This window comes from Monodon monoceros, unplaced genomic scaffold, assembly GCF_005190385.1.
Source record: "Monodon monoceros isolate NGI ecotype Baffin Bay Population unplaced genomic scaffold, NGI_Narwhal_1 Super_Scaffold_21, whole genome shotgun sequence".
In the NCBI taxonomy this organism is placed as follows: Eukaryota; Metazoa; Chordata; class Mammalia; order Artiodactyla; family Monodontidae; genus Monodon; species Monodon monoceros.
The window spans coordinates 82,541,329-82,565,745 of NW_021703778.1; the positions used below are offsets into that span (position 1 = coordinate 82,541,329).

A 24,417-nucleotide genomic window follows, 5' to 3' on the forward strand; every position below is an offset into this window, starting at 1 on the left:
TTTGTTCTTTCCTGTTTTAAAAAATATTTATTTATGGCTGCATTGGGTCTTAGTTGCAGCACGCAGGATCTTTTGCTGTGTCGCGCGAGCTTCTCTCTAGTTGTGGCACGCGGGCACCAGAGCACATGGGCTCAGTAGTGCGTGGGCTCTCTAGTTGCAGAGTGTGGGCTTAGTTGCCCCACAACATGTGGGATCTTAGTTCTCTGACCAGGGATTGAAGCCACGTCCCCTGCATCGGAAGGCGGATTCTCAACCACTGGACCACCAGGGAAGTCCCTCTTTCCTTTTTTTATACAAGTATTTGTGGTTATTAATTTCCCTCTGAACACTGCTTTAGTTTTAATTACATGGATTTTGGCCTGTAGTGTATTAAAGTATCTTTATTTTTGTTATGTCAATTTGAATATCCACATTGAACCATGAGTTTTTAAGGAAGAACTTTAAAATTTCGAAGTGGTTGGGGCTCCCCCCCAACATTTATTGTACTTTTAATAAAAGAATAGATTTGTATATACACTAATGTGTATGAAATGGATAACCAATAAGAACCTGCTGTATAAAAAAATAAATAAAATTCAAAAAACAAACAAAAAATCCATCACTACTGAAATTACAAGTTATTTTTTCTTGTTAATGAAGTTTTGAAATTCTATTCCCTTAGCAATTTTAAATATAAAATAAAGTATTATTAACTATAAAAACAAACAAAACAAAACAAAATGAAACAAGAAGAATAGATTTGTATTATTTCTACTTTTTTGGACTTTATTTGGGTTTTCTTTGTGGTGTAATATGATCAATTATTGTCTGTGTTCCAGGGTCCTTAAAAAGAAAGCTTATGTATATTCTGTTTTCAAGGTATAAAATTAGCTGTATGTCATTTTAGTTCTACCTTATTAATTATATTATTTAGGTCTTCTGTTTCATTATTTATCTTTTATCTATATTATCTGTTTGGATTAAAGAGGTTAACTAAAGTGTTCTGATAATTTCTCTCTCTCTCTAGCTCCTATATAGCCTGAAGTCTTCATTTTATGAGTATTGATGCTATCTTGAGGTGCATTGATGTTCACAGTGGTTATATTTTTATTATGAATGTGCTCTTCTTTGACTCATTTAATTCTCCTTGGCCTGGATTCAACCTTATTTAATATCAAGGTCATGTCTCCTGGTTTCTTTTGATTTGCATTTACCCACCTCTTATTTTCAATATTCCTAAATAACTTTGTTTTAGATGTGTCTTATGTATAGCAGAGGGTTGGATTTTGCTTTGCATCCAATTTTTTAATAAGTGGGTTTGGGCCATCTACATTGGCTCTGTTAAATATTTTAGGTTATACTTTGTGTCTTTATAATTTTTAATAATTCTCTGTATGGACTCTGCTCTGTGTGTGTGCTTCTCTTGTAATATTTAGGAAAGTATTTTATTGTTTCTCTACTGTATACTTTCAAGAGTTTATACAATACTCAATTCTTTTTTCATAAGCAGTGTCTATCAATTTCCTAATATGAAAAATGGTAAAATTATTATATTTATCCTTCTTTCCCTCATATTTTCCTACTACTTGTATTAATGATGCTTCTTAATCTTAAATATACATAGATTTCTCTTAGTTGATTTGAGTTTTCAAATGATATCTTCTGACCTTCAGATACTAAAATGAGGAAATCAGCATCTTCTCCTAATTTTTATCAGTCTTTTCTACATAGTCAGTGTATATAATATATACATTTTGTTTTGCCATCCTAATCTATTTCTTTTATATTTCTTCAGTTAGAGAGATTTGGTGCTTACCACTAACTGCTCCCTTTCCCACTGTTTTTCCAGTTATCTCTTATTTGGCTGAAGTATCCTCTAGTTTCAAGATGGGTTCGTGAAAAATACCTGTTCAGAACTGTCTGTTGACTTTATATTTGAATGACAGTTTGACAGGCTGTAATCTCTTTAAGTCATAGTTTCTTCCCTGGGTGGGGTTTAGGGAAGTCTAAATCCAGCGTGTATTTTACTACTTATTAGTGAGTTGATCATTTTTTCCCCCTTATATGTGGTTGTTTTCAAACTTTATTACATGAACAAAACAATCTGTGATTAAATAAGTCTCTATGATTCTGGGATAAACACAACTAATGGAGTATCTTGTATACTGGTATGTCTTCTCATATACTTGCATATATAAGTATTATATTTAAAATATTCTGCAGTCTTCAAGACAGAGTGTATATTAAAAGTATTTTCCCATTAACTGCCCTCGCAAAGACATGATCACAGGTCTAGTGCTTTGAATAATAAACTTTTAAAAGTTAGAAGTACGTTTTATGCTTTTCAGAAGTCAGTGAATTAACAGAGATCTAATTTAGTACAATTTAGAATTGTCTACTATTTTCTTCTGTTCTTTATTGAACCCTATTTCTTTCATCTTGCTTTTTTTTTAGTCAACAAATTTTTAAGTGGACAGTAAACTATTATTAACAATGAGCACAGTGTTGTACTGCAGATCCCAGAATTTTTTCACCTTGCATGTCTGAAACTCTGTAATTCTCATTGAACTGCAATTCCCCACTTCCCCATTCTTCTAGTCCCTGGAAACTACCATTCTACACTCAGTTTCTGTGAATTCTACTTTAGATACCTCATATAAATGGAATCATGCAATATTTGTGCTTTTGTGAGTGGTTTATTTCACTTAGCATAATGCCCTCGAGGTTCATTCATGTCATAGCATAAAGATAGGATTTCTTTTTATAAATGGCTGAATAATATTCCATTGTATATATATAACCACATATTCTTTATTTATCTGTTGATGGAATTTATGTTGTTTCTACCTCTTGGCTATTGTGAATAATGCTGCAATGAACACGTGAGTACAAATATCTCAAGATCCTGATTTTAATTCTGTCATTATATTATGCAGTAACTCTAGTGAGATCAGAGAAAGTACCCTGTAATCAAACACATAAATATTTTTATAACAGAAAATACTAATTCACACTAAGTAGACTTTTAAAAGTCTATAATTAGGCACATTCCATTCCAGGTCAGATATTGCTGCCAAAATGAGTTCAAGTCAGGTCAGGTTTTGCCGTCAAGTAAGTTTTGAAGAAAACTTTCAGTTTTCAGGGCTTCTTTGTATTTTGGAGTTGAAGTAAACATTTGAGAATCTGTACATCCATTGAATATTTTTCTTTCCCATATGCTTTTGGAAGGTTTACTGCTCTGGTGATGAAGGTTTACATAGCTCTGAAATGAGAAGATAATATTTAACGGTAATGAGGGAACAGAAAGCCATTTTAGTGCCAGGCTTTTGAGGCTGAAAAATCATACAAGCACTAAAAATACTTAGAAGAAGTGTTTTTGAATTTTAAAAGATTGTTGTTGGAATGAAGTCTACAGTTTCGTTGTTGTTGTTGTTCTCCTATAGAAAAAAGAGGCTGTGGGTTTCTCAGTCAACCCCGAAGCTGACAGAACATTTCAATTTTTTGACCACCATCTGATGGAATCTATTAAAATGGGTGATCCCAAAGTGCATGAATTCCTTAGGTTACTTGCACTCTGCCACACCGTAATGTCAGAGGAAAATAGTGCAGGTAAGTGCAAAGTGTGTCTGAGTAGTGAGCCTTGTTTTTTAAATCAGTATTGATATTTTTATTAAAAATGTTTGGAATTGGAAGGATTTTCTAATTCAGAATATAGCATTGCATGAGGGGTTTACCTATCACTAACTGTTCTTTGTATTGGAAGGATTTTCTAATTCAGAATATAGCATTGCATGAGGGGTTTACCTATCACTAACGGTTCTTTGTATTTATTTATATTCTAAATGTTTTCCAAAAGATATGGAGAGACTTAAAGGAAAAGAAAAAGAAAAGAAATAGGAACAACAAAAAGATGAGGGCCTAGATATGTCAGTTAAAGGGGATGAAATATCTTTTATGATTGAGCACCGTATTTGACTGTGAGCTTCCTGGTAGGCAGGACAATCAGAGAAACACTCTTGAGCCACTTAGCTCTTGTTATTAACATGCACATCTAATAGATGCGGATAGCCATCAGGCGTATGCTTAGAATGAATTTTCCCAGTAATGCGACAGATTTACACTGATAGAATACTTGTGTTTAGTCCCCGTTATGAACAAGTTCCACACTACCAGGATGGTTGTTCAGAGCTCAGAAGAGAACAAAATCACCTGGGCCGCTTTAATATTGAAGCAATGAGGCAGGTAGACAATGGACGGTGAATTGGCTTCTCACTCCATTTGGGCCCAGTCTATTCCATTTACAAGTTTTATTTCTTTCTACTATCACCTGTTGGGTGAAAATTACCACTCAAGTAATTTCAACTCAAAAGTGAAATATATATAGTCTGCAGACTGTACATATGTATATGTGTGATATATATATGTATGTGTGTATATGTATGTGCATATGTACATTTGGATATATGTTTTCTTTCTCTATATATATATTTTTCTTCTTTTTTTCTTTGTTGGGACTGCATTCAAGCCATAGTTTTGTCCTTGATGATGCTGGACTAACTCATTCCTCTGATTTTAATTGCTGTGAGGATTCACATAATTATATTTATAACTTAAACTGATATTTATAATACTAATGTATCTGAGGATAGCACAATGCCTTCAAGTAAATTTCTTTTATCTCTGACTTTGAGTTTATTTCATTTTTAAAGCTCTATTTTATTTTAATAGCGATTTGTTTTTCTTTCAATATCGTGATATTTTCTTAGATCTCTTTGAGGATATTAATTATTCTTAATTTGAAATCTTCTTTTGTTTCCTCTATTATGTTTCATTTTACGGAATGTCGTTTTTTGAGTTGTGTGTCTAACTTTCATGTTGTTCTCAAACGTTTGATGGTTTGTGGTTGCCTGTTCCTACTTGTGTTTGAGAATCCCTGTTTGCCTCTTGGTGAACATAGGTTATGATTACAGTGGCCTGTCTCCCAAGATTGTGGGGGAAAGGCACAATACATAGATCATCTTCTGGGTATGGGGTTCCCCTCTCCTGGAATTCATATGATACCTCGGTTTAGCTATCTTACTTTTTCAGATCTAGTGCTAGGAGTCTGTGCCAGAACCCTAATGTGAGACAAAGTTATACTTAAGGTCTGGGCTGGAAGAAAATATCAGAGTCATGGAGTTCCTTTCTCTCATTAATTTATTTCTCTTATCCTTGTGGAATTCTAAAGCTACTTCTGGCTGTTTTCAGCTTTGGTCTCCAGCCCCAGCATTCAAATTTTAAAAGTTTCCTTAGGTGGATTGTGTACTTTGTGTAGAAGAACATTTTCAAGGTTCCATCCTGGGGCAAATGTCACTGCAGCCCGCTGTTCGGAGTAAGCTGGCAGGAGGAGGAGCCCAAATGGTCTGGGAGAGCTGAATGGAATTCTTCAAATAATTTTATTCATGGTGCTTCCAAGACCACTTCTGCTTTTCTCATTTGTTGACTCTGATTTGGAGACTCTTTGGGGGTTGCTCTGACCTCTGTATTAATTTTCTTTTTCAAATGCTTTGAGCTGTGTTTTTCTCCTTTCTTATTTCTTCATTTATCAAATCTACTTTTTATCTTTCAGACATTTCCCAGATTTCTAGTTTACTGACAATATTCATTCTTCTTTTCTTTTTTAAACATCTTTATTGGAGTATAGTTGCTTTACAGCGGTGTGTTAGTTTCTGCTTTATAACAAAGTGAATCAGCTATACATATACGTATATATATCCCCATATCCCCTCCCTCTTGCATCTCCCTTCCACCCTCCCTATCCCACCCCTCTAGGTGGTCACAGAGCACTGAGCTGATCTCCCTGTGCTATGTGGCTGCTTCCCACTAGCCATCTATGTTACATTTGGTAGTATATATAAGTCCATGCCACTCTCTCACTTCGTCCCAGCTTACCCTTTCCCCTCCCCGTGTCCTCAAGTCCATTCTCTACGTCTGCGTCTTTATTCCTGTCCTGCCCCTAGGTTCTTCAGAGCCATTTTTTTTTTTAGATTCCATATATATATGTGTTAGCATATGGCATTTGTTTTTCTCTTTCTGACTTACTTCACTCTGTATGACAGACTCTAGGTCCATCCACCTCACTACAAATAACTCAATTTCGTTTCTTTTTATGGCTGAGTAATATTCCATTGTATATATGTGCCACATCTTCTTTATCCATTCCTCTGTCGATGGACACTTAGATTGCTTCCATGTCCTGGCTGTTGTAAATAGAGCTGCAATGAACATTGTGGTACATGACTCTTAAAGGGGGCACTGATTTTCAGTTTACCTTTATACTGAGAGAGTATCCTTTCTGGGGGCTCAGTTTTAAGAGATGGTCTCCCATTAGACTTCTTTCCCTGGACTGTGTCTTTTCTAACCAAAGGCTTGAGAGACTGGAAACCAATGAGCAAGTCCTCTTGGTTTAGAAAATGCTCTTCATTTATTCCTTTTTTTCAGTCTTTGACCTGAACAATGACTGCTTTCTAATCACTCCTGGGTGCATTCAAAAATATTTAAATATTTTGTCTTTACGGAATATGTAGCTCTTTGCAACAGGGGAGGTTGATCCTGGCACCTACTCCACAGTGTTGCCAGAAGTAGGGGTTATCATATCATTTCATGGGTAGATCAAGAAATTGCTTTAACTTTTTCTCTTTTTGGAATTTCAAAAATTAATTTATGCCTGTTGTAGCAAGTGAAACTGTACAATTCAAAGATTTATAAAGGGAGAGCTAATAATTTCTTCCTGATTTTAATTCCACCTCTATAGGGGTAACCAATGTTAACATTTGGTGTGCATACTTTCACACTTCCAATTTGCTCATATATATATGAATATATGTAGATGTGTAGGTGGTTTGTTTTTAAAAAAAAGGAATCATAATATATAGATTAATATGCAACTAGTTTTCTGAACAATTTATCTTGGACATTACTATAAATCAGTAAATATGGATCTAGCTCTGCCTACTTTTTCTAATTTATTTTTACATACAAAGGTAGTACAATTTTATATAGAAAGGCTTACTTTATTCATGCTGGTTTTAAAGTGTATTTTTATTTTTTTTCCCCCCATTTCATTCTTTTCCTCTCTTCTCCCCTCTCACCCTCACTCCAACACATACACAATACCAGATACCAATCATTAACATCCTGGTTTGATTCCTTACGTTTCAAGGGATTTCTTGTATGCATTTCTCATAAAATGGTCATTAGTAGCAGACTGAAGAGGAATTTGGAATGTCTGCTCTGTCACTCTGGCTGTGTGATCTTGCAAAAATCACATAATATTTTCAGTCATAGTTTTTACCAGTATAAAATGGAAATACAGGCATACCTCATTTTATTACCTTCACATATACTGTGTTCTCCACAAATTGAAGGTTTGTGGCAACCCTGCATCGAGCAAGTCTGTTGGCACCATTTTTCCAACAGCATTTGCTCACTTTGTGTCACTATGTCACATTTTGGTAATTCTTACAATATTTTAAACTTTTTCATTATTATTATATTTGTCATGGTGATCATGGTGATCAGTGATCTTTGATGTTACTATTGCAAAATGATTATGACTCACTGAAGGCTCAATGATGCTTAACATTTTCTCACAATAAAGTATTTTTTAATTAAGTAGGGACCTTCTTATATATAATGCTATTGCACATATAATAGACTACTGTATAATGTTAATGTAACTTTTATATGCACTGAGGAACCAACAAAATTCATGTGACTCGCTTTATTGTGATATTTGCTTTATTGCAGTGGTCTGGAACCAAATCTGCAATATCTCCGAGGTATGCCTGTAATAATTTTAATAATCCCTACCTCATTGCCATGAGGATTATGTGCATTAATATATAAAGTGTTTTAGTGTGTGAAACTTTCATGGCACATTTCTAGTCGCTGAAAATACAAAGGTGTGGTCTCTGCCCTAAGAAACTTTCAGCATAGTAGGGAGGCAGGCTCAGGAATGAGCCTTTTCCTGTAAGATGACAAGGGTTCCAGTGGTGGTATACATTGTGTCCTGTGGATCCACAGTACAGGCACCTGGTCACCTGGTTGGTGAGTGGAAAAGGTCTGATTTCTAGAGCTGACACTTGGGTTGGGTGTTATAGAATGAGTTGGAGTTGGCATTGGTGTTCTGTGAATGTTATTATTCTCAGTATTAATACCTTTGTTTCTTTGCCTTTTTTTGTTGTTATTTAATCCACCTGTTTCTTTTCCCTTTAGGAGAGCTGATTTACCAAGTTCAGTCACCCGATGAAGGGGCTCTAGTGACTGCTGCAAAAAATTTGGGGTTCATTTTTAAGTCTCGGACCCCAGAGACAATAACAATAGAAGAATTGGGAACACTAGTTACTTATCAATTGCTTGCCTTTTTGGATTTCAACAATTTCAGAAAAAGGATGTCTGTCATAGGTACGGTTGGTGGCTGAGAGTGTTTTTGACCTCTTGATAGTACTACGGTTATATGGAAACTTCTCAGGGGTGATTTTACTCTTGGTTATGTGCTGAGAGTTGTGATATTTATTAACCTTTGAACTTCTGTTATCCTCAACTTAGCCTCAACTCAGTAGTGGTGAGTATAACTAACACGTAACAAGTGCTTATTGTGTGTCCGGTACTGGTCTAAATGCTATACGTGAATGAACTGATTTAATCATCACAACAGCCCTACAAAGTAGGTACTATTATTTTTATGCCCATTTTAAAGATAACAGAACTGAAACAGAGAGGTTGAGTAACTTTCCCAAGGTCACATAGCTTGAGATAGAATAGCTAGGATTTAAACCTAGGAGGTCTGACTATGAAGGAAGGTCATTCACTACACAGCACTGGCTCAGGATGAGTTCCTGAATTACTTGGCACATGCCAGTTATTGTTGATATTGTTGTTTTGTGAAAATCGTCATCAGTCTTCTCATTATTATCCGTTTACTCTGTTCACTTGCATTGCTGGAGATGATCACCCATTATTGAATTTAGCACCACAATGAATCCATGCTTTCCTAAGTCAGTGCTAACCCTCAGTGCTGCATCAATGTCCCTCTCATTCTTATTTTGCTTTTTCCATCCTTATAACAGGTGTTCTAAATCTTTGCCCTTTCCTCAAGTCCTCAACCTTGCCATGAATCTTCTTTACTCTTGGAAGCTAAATTCATCTGCTATTTCTCTAAAAAAAGGAGGCCCTCAGAGATGCACACTATCACCTTACCCTTTTCCCCATCTTCCTCCTTCATCCCCAAGCTATAACTTTACTCAGTCTTTTTCCTGATTCAGAGAAAAATTCCTCTTGCTCTTTTTCAATGCTAAAGATTCTACCTGTTCCCATCCCTTTTCCTTCCCTGCTTGCTCCTTATTCTTCGTCACTGGCTCCTTCCTTCAGCCTGCAACTCTGTCATCATCCTGTTTTCTTAAAGATATTGTTCATGTTCTGACCTCCACTGATTTTGGCACCTCATTTTTCTTCTTTCCATCACAACTTAATTTTTCAAGGTCAGTTTTTGATCCTTACCTTGATTTCTCTTTTCAGCCTATTAGGGTCAGTCCTCTGCTTCCACTGTTCAAAAAGAAATGCCTTCTCAGAAGTTTGCAATCACCTCATAACTGCCCAAAGCAATAGCCCTCCCTCTCTCTTTCTTTCTTTCTCTCTCTCTTTCTTTTTCTTTCTTTCTTTCCTTTTTCTTTCTCTCTCCCTTTCTTTTCTTTTCTTTCTTTTTGTCCTTCCTTCCTTTCTTTCTTTCTTCTTTCTTTCTTTCTGTCTTTATGTCTCTGCCTCCCTCTCTCTCTTTCTTTCTCTCCCTCCCTCTCTCCCTTCCTTTTTCTTTTTCTTTCTTTCTCTCTCTCTCATCTCTCTTTCTTCCTTCCTTCCTTTTTCTTTCTTTCTTTCTTTCTTTCTTTCTTTCTTTCTTTCTTTCTTTCTTTCTTTCTTTCTCTCTCTCTCATCTCTCTTTCTTCCTTCCTTCCTTTTTCTTTCTTTCTTTCTTTCTTTCTTTCTCTATCTCTCCCCCTTCCTTTTTTTCTATCTATCTATCTAACATCTATCTTCTACTATCATCTCTCTATCTTTTTTTTTTTTTTTTTTTTTGCGGTACGCAGGCCTCTCACTGCTGTGGCCTCTCCTGTTGTGGAGCACAGGCTCCGGACACGCAGGCTCAGTGGCCATGGCTCATGGGCCCAGCTGCTCCGCAGCGTGTGGGATCTTCCCGGACTGGGGTATGAACCTGTGTCCCCTGCATCGGCAGGCGGACTCTCAACCACTGCGCCACCAGGGAAGCCTTGCGCCACCAGGGAAGCCCTATCTTTTTAAACTTGGTGATATTTGGGACTGTTGACCTACTTCTCTTGACACTCCTCTTTTGGCCTCTGGGAGCTCGCTGGCTCCTGGTTCTCCTCTTCTCCTGTGTTTTTGTTCTCAAGCTCCTTTTCAAGCTGACTATTCTTTGTCCCACTCTTCAGTGTTGGTGTCCTTTTCTCTTCTCACTTCCTGTGCTCTCCTTGGATAATCTTGACCACTCACATGGTGGTAGCTATTGCCTATATTCTGTGTCCTTCCCATATTGTTCTTCAGTTTCAATCTCTCTCTGAGGTCCCCACACACTCTTTCAGCCTTCTCCTGGATTCTGCCACTGGGTTGTACTACAGTTACCTCAAATTTTGTATGTCTAATATAGAACTTTCTTTCTCACAACTATTGCTGTTTATGTAGTTCTTATTAAAATTGTTAACTACCTTTTGCCATATGCCCGTGTGAGTGCACTGAACGCTTTACAATGAATTATTTTATTAAATTCTTGTGATAGTGTATTACCCCCAATCAGGAGATGAGGCAATTAAGGCTCAAAGATTTGAAGTATCCTGCCCGAGATTGTCACACAACTTGTTACAAGTCCAGTAAGATGCAGAGGAAATATCTGAACCCAGGTTTTAAATATTTGAACATCTTTCTCCAACATCTAGCCTCTTAATCCCTATTGTAGCTCACTTGCTTTTGATACTTCCTTCTCCTTTGTGCCCCTAGGCTAGTGATTCTGAAACTTCAGCTCCCATCAGAACCACCAGGATGGCTTGTTAAAATGCAGATTGCTGGGCCTGGGCCCTAGAGTTTCTGATTCAGTAGGCCGGGGGTGAGGCCTAAAAGTTTGCATGTCTAACAGGCTCCCAGGTATTGCTGATGCAGATGCTGCTGGGCAGAGAACCGGTCTGGGGACCATTGCCGTGGACTAGGAGATCCTCAAATACTACTCATTATTTTCCCCTGAGATACCCTGCTACTCTCTTCATTCAGGCTTCAGCATCTCTTGCCTTGTCTATAGGATCCTCAGTAGTCATCCTGTTTCTAAGTCTCTCCTCCTCAAGGCAACAGAGTAATCTTTCTAAAAATAGCCTCAAAAACCCGTTTTTATCATAAAAGCCTACTGTCCTTTTCACTTAATTCCCAGTGCCACTGCTTTAGTTAAGCCTCTCATCACTGCTTGCTTACATTATTGCAATATCTTTAAACCTGTTTCCCCTTAAAAGAATCCTCTATGCTGACACCAGGGTATTCTTTTTAAAACATTGGCCTGATTTTGCCATCACCAGCTTAAAAAATCTTGCTGGTTTCCTAGAACTTAAAGGATGTCCTCAGCATGACATTCAAGATTGTTTGCAATCTGACCTCAAGCTGCTTTTCTTCCACTTCCTGAAACTATGTGCTCCAGCCTCACTAGACCTCACCATTCCTGGCATGCCTTGTGCACTTTCACACCATTTGCGTGTACGCCTAGACCTCTCCTTTTCTCCTCTCCTCTTCTTGGAAAACTCATACTCATGTAACTTATGAATATCCTGATCATCATATTAAATCAATTTTTACTCTGAAAACCATGTGTGTGTATGTAATAGCAGGGCTTTTGGTCTCTAACTACTAGACACTAGCTCTGGGAGATTGCTCTCAGCAGGAACCAAACATCACCTGAGGATGTTTATTTTTATTTTTTTGACAACAGGCTGTAGGCGGTCACTATCAGCGTTACTGATGAGCACACATGCTGCTCTGGGTGTTGGCTTAATGTTGTATCAGCAGGAACTATCTTCTATTTACAGCTTCAGGGGAAGTGTTATTGATGTGGGGTTGGCCCAGAACTGGTTTCTCTTTGCTCTGAGGGTGTTGACGAAACCTAAGATTGCTACACAGGGAAACTTTCAGCTTTTCCCCAGTGTTGGTCACCATTACAGGCTATGGGGAAATCACAGCCTAACCACAAATATCGGATGTTTGCCTTAATGGATCCCATATGAAGAAAGGTAATGTTCCACCACAGAATGCATGGAGGCTTCGGGCTTTATTTCATTTCTGTTTGTTTTTTAATCAGGAGGAATTTGAAAGAGAGACTCCACGAGGGTAGACAAGTCTCTGTTTGATAACAAGGTGAAAAACAATGTTAGCCTCATGATTGTCACGGGGCTTGGTTGGGCAACATCCCAACCTGAAGGCTCAGACATTTGTTGCTGCTGCAGCTCTTTCTCCTCCTCCCCCTCTTGGTCTTCTCCTCCTCCTTCGAGGTTTCCTTTTTTTGACAGTCATTCATTGAATCATGAATGTGTAGTTTAAGTACCAGTGGTACTTTCATTCTGGGGCAACAACCCTGATTTAATCCAGAGGTATCTAAATAAAAATAGATTTCTATAAAGAATTTTGTCAGAAGGTATAGAATATACTCTATTGATAAGCATGTAAATCTCAGTATGTAGTTTTGGAAGGATTAATACTACTAATTATGTAAATAAAAATACAGAGATAAAATTCAAAGACAGTTATTAATAGGGGCAAGTGGCAGATAATTATTAAAGAATAGATTACAATAGCTCCTTGTAAAGCCCTTACAAGATCTTTAGATAAAGGTTTCTTAACTCTAAACCGTTGAAGGATTATCAAAGTACAAATCACACTGACATGTGACAGGCATTTCTCTATGTGGATGTATGAACAGCCACCCAACTAAGATATAACAAAGTGGAATTATCCATCACCCTTCAGAGTGTTGCTATTATATATACCCTTACAGCATAAACCTGGAACCATTTCTGACTTTTTTCTTTCCTTTGTATCACAAAGGCATATCTGCTGCTTTCAACGAATTTTGCATAATTATAATTCAACTCAATCAAGCAAATATTTATTAAGTACCTACCGTGTTCCAGGAACTTGAAGCTAAAGGAGAATGTGAAATTGAAAAATGTATTTTGTGGTTGCATCCAGGAGAAAATGGTGAAGCAGGATAGGAAATAGGCTAAAAAGGGGCCTGATGATCCCTGTTTATGACATGTTTAAGAGTCCAAACTTGATCTAAGGGCAGAAGAAAGCTATTGCGGGATTCTAAGCAGTAGTGTGAAGATGACTCTGGCTGTATTGCCGAAGAGTTTGGAGGGAACGAGTAAAACCATTTAGGTTAATGTGATAATCTAGGCAAGAGAGAAGGTGTCAGAGAGAAGTTCTTGGCTTCGATTGGATGTATGGGTGGTGAAGGGGGAGGACCTTTGAGTGATGGCCAGACACCTGATTTGGGAGGCTAAGTGAATGCTGAAGGTGATTATTATTTTTTTTTAAGACTTCTTTTTTTTAATGTGGACTATTTTTAAAGTCTTTATTGAAATTGTTTCAATGTTACTTCTGTTTTATGTTTTAGTTTTTTTTATGGCCATGAGGCATGTGGGATCTTAGCTCCCTGACCAGGGATCAAACTCGCACCCTCTGTATTGGAAGGTGGAGTCTTAACCACTGGACCACCAGGGAAGTCCTGAAGCTGGTTATTAGGACTGAAGACATAGGAGGAGTAACTAGTCATTGGTGATAGATAATGTGTCCAGTTTGAGTTTGATGTGCTTGGGCACATCTAAGAGGAGATGTCCAGTTGGTAGTTGGATGTACAGGCAGGGAGCACTGGAAATGGATTTAGGCAGGAGATACACATTTGAGAGCAATCATCCGGTCGATGAAAACTGAAGCCATAAAAAGAATGTGACTGCCCAATGAGAGTGTGAAGGATGGGAGGAAAAGTCAATCCTGGGTAAATCTCTGAAGAACACCAGTATTTAAAAGACAGGCAATGGAAGCAGATTCTATAACTAAAAATGTATGATCTTTGTCCAGGCTCTGCCCACATGTTATCTTGAACATTTAAAACTGCTATGTTATTTTTAATTTATTTTTAAAAGCTAACTTCTGAAATGACTGAGATTTTATTAGCCTAGAGATTTCCTAGCAGAAGTGACTATAAGCCTTGAATGAAAAGGGATATAAAACTTGCTGAGCTGCCAAAGGAAATGTTTAGTGAGTAAAATTAAACAGGATTCCATGAAATTGGGTTTACATAAACTCAAAATTTAAAGGGGCTAATGCTGGGTTAAGAGAAGGCAGCAGATATGGAAAATCTTTATTAAGTCAGAAAATTGTAGATCTAGAAAGACCTTAGAAGTTAGGTTGTTTAAACATCTCCTTTTCACAAGTAGAAACTGAGACAAAGAGATGGTGAGGGATTTGCACAAATCAAGATTGGTCTGTGATTTCCCTAGACCAGTGGTTCTCAATGAGTGGTCTGGCGAACCCTAGGAAAACTTGATAGTTTTTCAGAGGCTGCACAAGGACAAAAATATTTTCATAATAATACTAATATTATTTGTCTTTCAATTTTTTTTCTCATGAATATATTGTGGAGGTTTACAAAAGCCACATGACATGTGATAATATAACAGATTGAATGCAAAAGCAGATATGAGAATCCAACTGTCTTCTATTAAGCCAGACATTAAAGAGATCTGTAAGGGACTTACCTGGTGGTCCAGTGGTTAAGACTCCACACTTCTAAAGCAGGGGGTGTGGGTTCAATCCCTGGTCTGGGAACTAAGATCCCACATGCCATGTGGCATGGCCAAAAAATAAATAAATAAAATAAAGATATCTGTAACCATATGAAACAATGCCCCTTCCCAAACTAAGTGTTTTTGTTTTGGAAAATATAGTTATTTTTCATAGAATTGTTATATATGTAAATATATAATAGGTTTATTGTTACTATAATAATTACTCTTTTGGTAATATTATAATTAATGTCTTAAGACTATTGATACAATAAAATTTATCAGTTTGAATTTCTAATGAGGTAAATATTGATAGATAGAACCTATATGGAGTCCTCATGAAGTTTTAAGAGTGTAAAGGGGTTCTGAGACCGAAAAGTTTGAGAACCAATATCGTACCTTGGACTATAAGAAATAAACAGTCATGGAGAAGTCATACTGGCAAATGTGGGATATATACACTTTGCCTTTATAGCTCTGGTAATGGGAGGGAGAAAATATGGGGGAAATTATTAAATTGGATTACTGTATAAGAAAAGAAAGAGACAGACTTTCCTAGGAATAAATGTTCTGGAAATTATAAAAGTTGACCACGGGTCTTAGAAGAGAACACAAGCCCTACACAAATCCCAATAAAAAACATTTTCCAGGGTGCATTACATCTATTCAAGCTAGGAGGAAATTGGATTAGATTAAGTGTTGACTAAGGGTCATTAAAGATTAGAGGAAGTGAGAAAATCATAATTCAAAGAGTCATGTACCACAATATTCATTGCAACTCTATTTGCAATAGCCAGGACATGGAAGCAACCTAAGTGTCCATCGACAGATGAATGGATAAAGAAGATGTGGCACATATATACAATGGAATATTACTCAGCCATAAAAAAACCCAAAATTGAGTTATTTGTAGTGAGGTGGATGGACTTAAGAGTCTGTTATACAGAGTGAAGTAAGTCAGAAAGAGAAAAACAAATACCGTATGCTAACACATATATATGGAATCTAAAAATTAAAAAATGGTTCTGAAGAACCTAGGGGCAGGACAGGAATAAAGACACAGATGTAGAGAATGAACTATGGACTTGAGGACACTGGGAGTGGGAAGGGTAAGCTGGGAAGAAGTGAGAGAGTGGCATGGACATATATACACTACCAAATGTAAAATAGATAGCTAGTGGGAAGCAGCCGCATAGCACAGGGAGATCAGCTCGGTGCTCTGTGACCACCTAGAGGGGTGGGATAGGGAGGGTGGGAGGGAGACGCGAGAGGGAGGGGATATGGGGATATATGTATATGTATAGCTGATTCACTTTGTTATAAAGCAGAAACTAACACACCATTGTAAAGCAATTATACTCTAGTAAAGATGTTAAAAAAAAAAAGATTAGAGGAAGCAACCTAAGTGTCCCTCAACAAATGAATGGATAAAGAAGATGTGGTATATATCTTGTGGTATATACAATGGAATACTGCTCAGCCATAAAAAAGAATTAAATTTTGCCATTTGCAGCCACATGGATGCACTTAGAAGGTATTATGCTAAGTGAAGTAAGCCAGACAGAGAAAAACAAATACTATATGATATCACTCATATGTGGAATCTTAAAAATACAACAAACTAGTGAATATAACAAAAAAGCAGACTCACAGATATAGAGAATAAACTAGTGGTTACCAGTGGGGAGAGGAAAGGGGGGAGGGGAAATTTAAGGGTGGGGATTAAGAGACACAAACTATTATGTATAAAATAAGCTACAAGCATATATTGTACAGCACAGGGAATATAGCCAATATTGTATAATAACTATAAATGGAGTATATCCTTTAAAAATTGTGAATCACTATTTTGTACACCTGTAACACATAATGTTGTATGTCAACTATACTTCAATTAAAGAAAAGATTAGAGGGAAAAGTAATTTATTGTACTATGGTATTTATATTCTTTTAAATCAAGCTCTAAACTTTGTATCCTCTTAAACTAATAGTAGTCAATATTTATGTTCATCTGTTTTGAGGCATTCTATTTTTAGAGAAAAGGTATAATTGAGTGGAAAGCATGTAATAATCTTTGACTCAATGAAGCTTGTGAGGGTCAGTGTTCAGACCATGAAGTTGTGACACAGGCAGTTGTCCTAGATTGTATCAGCCCTTCAGAAATAGTAGGGGAGAAATACATTACTATGTCATTCATTCATTCAATAAATAATTAGGTGTCTGGTGTCTGCCAAGCTGTAAAACCAAGCCTGCAAAGGTAGGCTTAAGGAAAGATTAGCTTAAAGAAAGATTTGTCTGACAGCAATATGTGCAACAGCCAGGGGTGGGCACAAGGATTGGAGATGAGGGATTGAAGCCTAGTCAAGGCTGTCATTCCCAAACCTGGGGGGCAGGTTAAAAACACAGCCCTACTAATACAGACTTCCTGTGGGAAGAAGATAGAAACTTTAATTTTGAAAGCCCCCTGCGAAGTGTGCTTGTAGCCAGGATTGTGACCCAAGAATGAAAGGGCTTTTCCAAGGAGTAAAGGGGGTGAAGAAATATGTCAGCAAGGACTGCGAACTAATGCATAAACCATGGCTTTGAATGGCTAGAGTTCCATATGGAGATCATTTGGCATGACACTGATAGCTGATTCCTACAGTCGGTCTTGAATTTCACATTAGGAGACAGGCAAAAAAAAGCTCTCAGTTCTGCTCAATAAAAAAGGCTTAATTTAAATGTATCAGCCCTCCAGAAATAGTAGTCAAGGAAAATAACAAGGTTGTACACATCAGAATGAAAACACTTTTTCCTGTAGATAGAATATTTCTAAGTTAATAAAACAGGAGTAAAGCCAAGTGACTTGGGTAATGACCTTTTAACCAAAGGCACTGAATACTTTACTAGTGGCTAAAACATGCCCATTTCCAACTTGCCTGGCTAGAGCCCAGGGACAGTCAAGTTTTGATGGATTTCACCGAATATAATCTACTTTCCCAACTTTTCTTTCAGTTCGAAACCCAGAAGGACAGATAAAGCTTTATTCCAAAGGAGCAGACACTATTCTGTTTGAAAGACTTCATCCATCCAACGAAGACCTCCTGACCTTGACGTCAGACCATCTCAGTGTAAGTGCCTCTGTCATAAGGTTAGCACAGTGGCCCTTTGGCTGCTTCCTATGGTTAGGTCTTATTTTTAAAATATCAGTTAAATGATCTGACTTCTAAAATAGAAAGCATGTGAAGAACGGTTCCACAGGAAACTGTGCCAGTGAATGTTTAGAAGCTGGCACGTGGACTTACCCCCTACCCTGCTGAGAGTCTGGTCGGTCTCACCGCAGGTGGATTAAAACACAGCAGCTGAGAAGTAGCCACTGAGTGTGGGCTCCTGAACTCTGGCCAGAAGACTCAAGACCCCAAGGGTAACCTGCTCTAACTTCCCTACAGCTGGGGACTGTTTCACCTGGGTGACTGGACTGGTTTAGGGAAGAGGAACAGGAGGGTTGCTTTCCCTTGGGTTCTGATGCGTCTGGTAATAATGGAATCTCTTATGGTTACCTCCAGGGAATAGTTCAGGGTCGTGTTTACATGGTGAGAGGGAAATAATCTCTGTAGCCAACTTTCTCCTCTAAGGGTTCTTTTATTCAGGTCATAAATCATGATGAGTCACTAGTGTTCCCTAGGTTGAAGTTACCAAATGCATATATCCTAAGACTATGCATAGTTTCTTTCCAAAAGCTTTGTAAAGGGAGCAGGGATGGTCTTTGGCACACCTTTTTTTTTTTTTTTTTTTTTTTGCAAAAGAGTAAGGGTCTATGAATTAATATGAACATTATCTGATTTAAACCTGAGATTCAAGGCTCTCTCTATCTGTTTGAGGTTCTGTTTAACCCAATATGAAATGTAAGGGCAATTGCTCAAAGCTCTTATTTCCTCCTTGGTTTCTCTCCTTTAAAAAACTATTGAGGAGTGGGATAGGGAGGGTGGGAGGGAGATGCAGAGGGAGGGGATATGGGGATATATGCATATGTATAGCTGATTCACTTTGTTATACAGCAGAAGCTAACACAACTTTGTAAAGCAATTATACTCCAATAAAGATGTTAAAAAAAGATAAAAATTTTTTTAAACTTCCAAAAAAAGAAAGAAAACAACTATTGAGGATTCATTTTCTTTGCCAAGCCGTATATTTAATATAAAACATTCCCTGAACCTTTAAACAAACAAACAAACAAATAAAAAAACTCTGGCTGACTTTAAGTTTAAAGAATGATGGTTTGGTAATATTGGTTACAAACATAGCTATTGTTTTTGTCTTTCCAATAGAGCATTCTTGATTTTCTTTTAATCTTTTCCAGAAGGCTAGCATGGTCTTTTTAAATTTTTTTTTTTTATGGAAACAACATTGGAATCATAAGTATTTGATTTTGCCATTGCTCAAACACCAAGGCCCTGGATTTTCATGCTAAAGTATGGGAAGCCAAATTTGATCTTTTTATATTTCTAGGCAAAAGATTTATTTTCCAGGTAGTATCAATTTGACTTGCTTTCACTTCATTCACTTTATTCATTTTGACTTCTAAATTCTGCAGTTTTAAATTTATATTTAATTATTGATTTTTGAATTGTTTAATGATAGGAAACGACCTTGTTCAAATGTTCATTTAGAATTCAACTTGTGTTTCATGCACTAATTAAATAACTTAAATCATCTGTCCCCTTTTGTAGTGTCATGTTAGAGTTGATTCACTGCTGTGCAGAACAGAGAAAGGCACTGTAATGCCCAGTGGGGTTGCAAGGGAGACACAAGAGGGAGGAGATATGGGGATATATGTATACATATAGCTGATTCACTTTGTTATACAGCAGAAACTAACACACCATTGTAAAGCAATTATACTCCAATAAAGATGTTAAAAAAAAAGTTAAAGTCAAAGAAGTGTTTGTGCAAATTAAAAGGACAAAAGATCCTTATAAAAGGCAGTAACTAGATTTTCAGATCAGTAGGGGACCCAGTGGTGGTCTTGGAAGAGGGCTTGTACAATGTGATTGCAATATCCAAAGTGCTACCAACTGCCTACGAGATAAATTTGGATAATTTTTCTCATGGTCTCTCTGGGCTAAACCACATCACTGCAGTATGCACTGACTTTTCTTTCCATTTACCTAATTAGGGTGTATCATGGTTTAATATATGCTTGATTGCAAACCTGTGTCTGTCTCATAAGCCACAACACAACAGAGAAGACATGCTCTGTGGCAATGCCCAAAGGAGCAGAAATGGTTATGAAAACGCTTACAGTGTGGAAGCCCATAAAATGACCACCGGAGGCCTAGGCAAAGTGGGAGGTTTTTAGCATTTCCCCAAGCATTCAACATATGTTTCTAGCTATTGCAGCTGTGTGAAACACTTAGCAACTACCAGCCTCCTATTTTTATTTATTTATTTTCATGTTAGAAGCATAAAGCACTAGAGGTATAATTTAAGATTGTTGGCTTCCTGAGACACTAAATGAAGAGTATGATCCTCTGATAAATTTGACCTATTATTAAATACTAACTCCATAGAAAATAGTTTCTAGAAAAATAATGATTTTTTAAAAAACTAACTGGACTTGACTGTCTCTTTAAAGTTTCAAACAGTTTTATTATAAAAGTATGCTTTAATATAGCAAAAAAAGATTTACAGAAGTTCTAGGATGAAAAGTAAAAGTCAGCCTCCATTTCTAGTACTACTTCCCAGAAGCAAACATTTATATTAAACTTTTCTGCCTTTCTCTCTCACTTTTCCCCTAGAGTTATTATTATAACTTTAATTTATATCCTTAAATTTCTATCACCTGACATCTATTTATTCATCTATTATTGAATAAATGTATTTTATTATGGAAAATTTCAAACATAAACACAAGTAGGACAGAGTTAATTTTAGACATGGCTGTATTATTAGGAGGAAGGTGAGAAGATTTTGGTGAGATGTCATGCTGCAGCCCCTTGAGAGAGCCTCCTACCTTTGGTTTGAGAGCTATAGCTCCTCTGAGGGTCCTTTGTTCTCCCCTAAAAGCTGAGGGCCATAGGCCTTGAAACAGGCTGGGTCCCTCACATTGCCAGCAGTGCTTCCTTCAGGCAGGGGACAGGTTAGAAACGAATATGTTGCTTCAAATGCTTATCTCAAGTCATGGGCACCATTGATCACCTCTCAACTAGGACCCTTCAGAGGGCATTTCAGCAGTCTTAAGGGGGAATGCTAGGTCCCTTGAATGTTTCAACCCAAAAAAACACAAAATAAAAATATCAACTCCCCTTTCCAAGGGGATTAGAAAGTTGGAGGTCAGGATGACTAAGTAGTGCTCTTGAGATAAAATGAATTTGAGTGCAAAACTTCTTACCTATTATTGTCGTTGCTGTTTTATTGCTGTGATTATTGTTTTGGGATGGTTCCTAAGTCTCCGTCTGCCCTGGCAGGAATTTGCAGGAGAAGGCCTTCGAACCTTGGCCATCGCATACAGAGATCTGGATGACAAGTACTTCAAAGAGTGGCACAAGATGCTTGAAGATGCAAACGCTGCCGTAGATAAGAGGGATGAACGGATAGCAGGGCTGTATGAAGAAATCGAAAGGGATTTGATGGTATGAGTTTAGAAGCATGATGGTTTGTGTTTACAGAAGGGATAATATGTGTTTAGAGATCTAGCATGGGAATAATCCATTGGCTAAATCATCTTGCACACAGCAGATGTTACTCTTTCAAACAATGAATCATGCTTTATATGTTGACTTTGAGCTTGCCATATGTGGCCAGAGGATTATTTCTATTAACAGTAGCTTATGCAATTGGAAGTCCCCCAAGAGTAGAAGGTAGTAGACTCCCTATTCTTTGTCAGCCTCTGGTATGTCATGTTTTGTTTGATGTTATGTGTGTTGTTTTTTTTTTTCCTCCATGCTTTATAACCCACCTTTTTAGAGCAGGGAAACTTGCCATGAAGCGTGGGGCTGTAGCTGTAAACCATTCTAGACCCATGAGATTCTGATGATTACTGTCCAGAGTGTGATATATTCTAGAAACCACTCTTCCCTGAGGCCCTAGTGGCCAGGATGCTTAGCTACTGTGAGGCATTAGGGAGCACACCTTGCTCATCTTTGGATGACATGTTGCACAAGAACCTTCACTTTTTAGTTTATGGCATCTGATGGTTTGTTAATTTAAGAGAATGGCTCTAGGTTTTTTGTGATCCTGACTCTGAGATGAGGGCTCTCCTTTATACCCTTCCATGTTAATATAACTGGGGGATTCTTAAGTCCTTAGAAGTCCATATTATCATATTATCCTAATATGTTATCTGAGCATATCAGATCCCTCATGTAAATTCTAACTCCCAGGATCTCTGCACTAATTGGAATGCCCATCAGTTGCCTTGATTAGGGAACATCCTTCTAGGGTCCTTCCCAGCCCACCTCTGTACATAATAGGATGCTTGTTGTATCAGTGCATCATACGCTCCATCTTCAATTCATGTCCCTTGACCTCTAAACTCTGTGATTGAAAGCTGTGGATGTTATGGGTATTTTTTGCATGCATTAACGTGAGGTATTCTTTTTTAATGAAGCTACTAGGTGCAACTGCTGTAGAAGATAAGTTACAAGAGGGTGTTATTGAAACGATTACAAGCTTATCACTAGCCAATATTAAGATCTGGGTCCTAACAGGAGACAAACAAGGTAATTTGAAAATAGATGATGATGTTTTGACAAGGGGGCAATAATTTCTGTGGTAAAATTTTAATTAACCAGAAAGCTTAACTAAGGAGACATTTGCCCGGTCCTCCGCAGAGGAAAGAGTTGAAATACAAAAAGGAAAACTCATATATTGCAAGAATTTACTATCAAACTAACAAAATATCTTCTATAGTATACCCTGCGGCCAGTTGAGTTTCAGCTCAATTGCCTCTTAAAAATAATAGTTATACCCGTAGGCAACAATGGTATTAAAAATGTTGAACTATTGGTTTGTATGTGCACTGCTCCTGGTTAGGAGAGGGAGTGGCACAGCTCTGAAGCAGGACATTGGAGACCTCAGCATTACTTCTTTAGTTTCTTCATGGTAGGAAGGTTTGGGAATCTTAGAGGAGGGGTAGGCTTTGGAGAGGCTCAAGGAAGCAGCTGTTTATCAGCTGGTATGGAAATATTTTGGTATTTTAACAACTACCACAGCTGTACCAGTGCAACCTGGCTGAATTCCAGGACTGCCCATGCAGTTGTACAAGGAGAGCTGACCCACTTTCAGGCATGACAATATGCCAAGTCATCAGAGAAAGAGTCATTATGTTCAGAATACTGTGTTTCCTAAGAAAGAAAAGGGGATCAATACATTTTGGATCTATTGCTAGCAGTGGTTAAAACAAAAATGATTTTCTGCTGGGCCATCAGTGGACCGGAAATATTCAGTTAAGTGGCACACACGTTTTTAAGATTCTATCTAACTTTTTTAGAACATTGGAGTATTTGCAGATATGATAAATCAGTTCTCTGTATGTTTACTCAAATCACTGATTACAAAAAATAAACCATAGAGAGTCGAGCTCTGTGTTGTGTTGTTAGACTTCCTAGAGTTTGATGTTGATCAGTGGGTACAGCTGTTCAATTAGTTATGAATATCCACAAGTTTACTGTTTAGCTTTCATTTCTGTGGTTTCTACAAAGGACATTGTGAGGTTTTATCAATTGTCTTCCTTGACTTAGGACAAACCTAATGATTCTATAGACTTCGCTGGAGTCTAACGACTCAGTAAAATTAGAACCAGATGATTATATTGCAGATGAAAGGGGGTACTTAACTATCCTAGGCTCCATTTCTACAAAATTAGAGGAAGGTCTAGTCCGTATCATGTAATACTCTAGTTATCTAGTAGCAGCAGTCCTGGTTTTTTTTGAGGTGATAGCCGAATTCCAAATTTCTATTCACTTAATGGAAACATGGCGATGTTGCATGTGGAAGAACTAAAAAATTTTGTAAGATCATTTTTGCTGTTCAACTGAACATTTTGTGAGATTTTTTTTTCTATTTGTCTATTATGTCAGATTGAATAATAGCTAAGTTTAGTATTTCAGCTCTCTAAAGGCATATTTGAGACTTCTGGTAAAATTTTTTAAATGTATACATTTTACTAATCACAAGATCTCGGGGTATTTTCATGAGTACTCATTTTGGGAATCAAAAAGTTTTTTTAAAAAACTAGATGAGAATGCTGAGGATTCACAGATGTTGCTATTTCTCCATGGATTTAACAAATCTTTGAATTTCTCCCTGGGCTTCTTGTATTTCGTCACCGATCATGCTCTCTTTGAAGTTAAGGAGGCCTGTAGGCTATAAGGAAATAGAGCAAGGGCCTCAAAACTTTTATGAAAAGGTACTTATGTTATTAAGTAATGTTCTAACTGAAGTCGGCTTTATTATGTATCAGAAACTGCCATCAATATTGGCTATGCCTGCAACATGCTGACTGATGACATGAATGATGTGTTCATCATAGCAGGGAACACAGCTGTGGAGGTCAGAGAAGAACTCAGGTAAGTGCTAGAGGAAGGAGGAA

The 24,417-nt window shown here is 37.4% G+C and overlaps 1 protein-coding gene across 10 annotated transcripts in view; it reads left to right on the forward strand.

The window, feature by feature from the left end:
* ATP8B4 (ATPase phospholipid transporting 8B4 (putative)) overlaps positions 1-24,417 on the forward strand; it is a 295,105-nt gene that overhangs the window by 208,656 nt on the left and 62,032 nt on the right. For all 10 annotated transcript variants that reach the window (XM_029236307.1, XM_029236303.1, XM_029236302.1 and 7 more), the window contains 6 exons: positions 3,423-3,588; positions 8,236-8,424; positions 17,841-17,956; positions 21,293-21,457; positions 22,435-22,546; positions 24,289-24,394. In XM_029236307.1, coding sequence (XP_029092140.1) covers positions 3,423-3,588; positions 8,236-8,424; positions 17,841-17,956; positions 21,293-21,457; positions 22,435-22,546; positions 24,289-24,394 — 854 coding nt within the window. The remainder of the gene's footprint in view (positions 1-3,422; positions 3,589-8,235; positions 8,425-17,840; positions 17,957-21,292; positions 21,458-22,434; positions 22,547-24,288; positions 24,395-24,417) is intronic.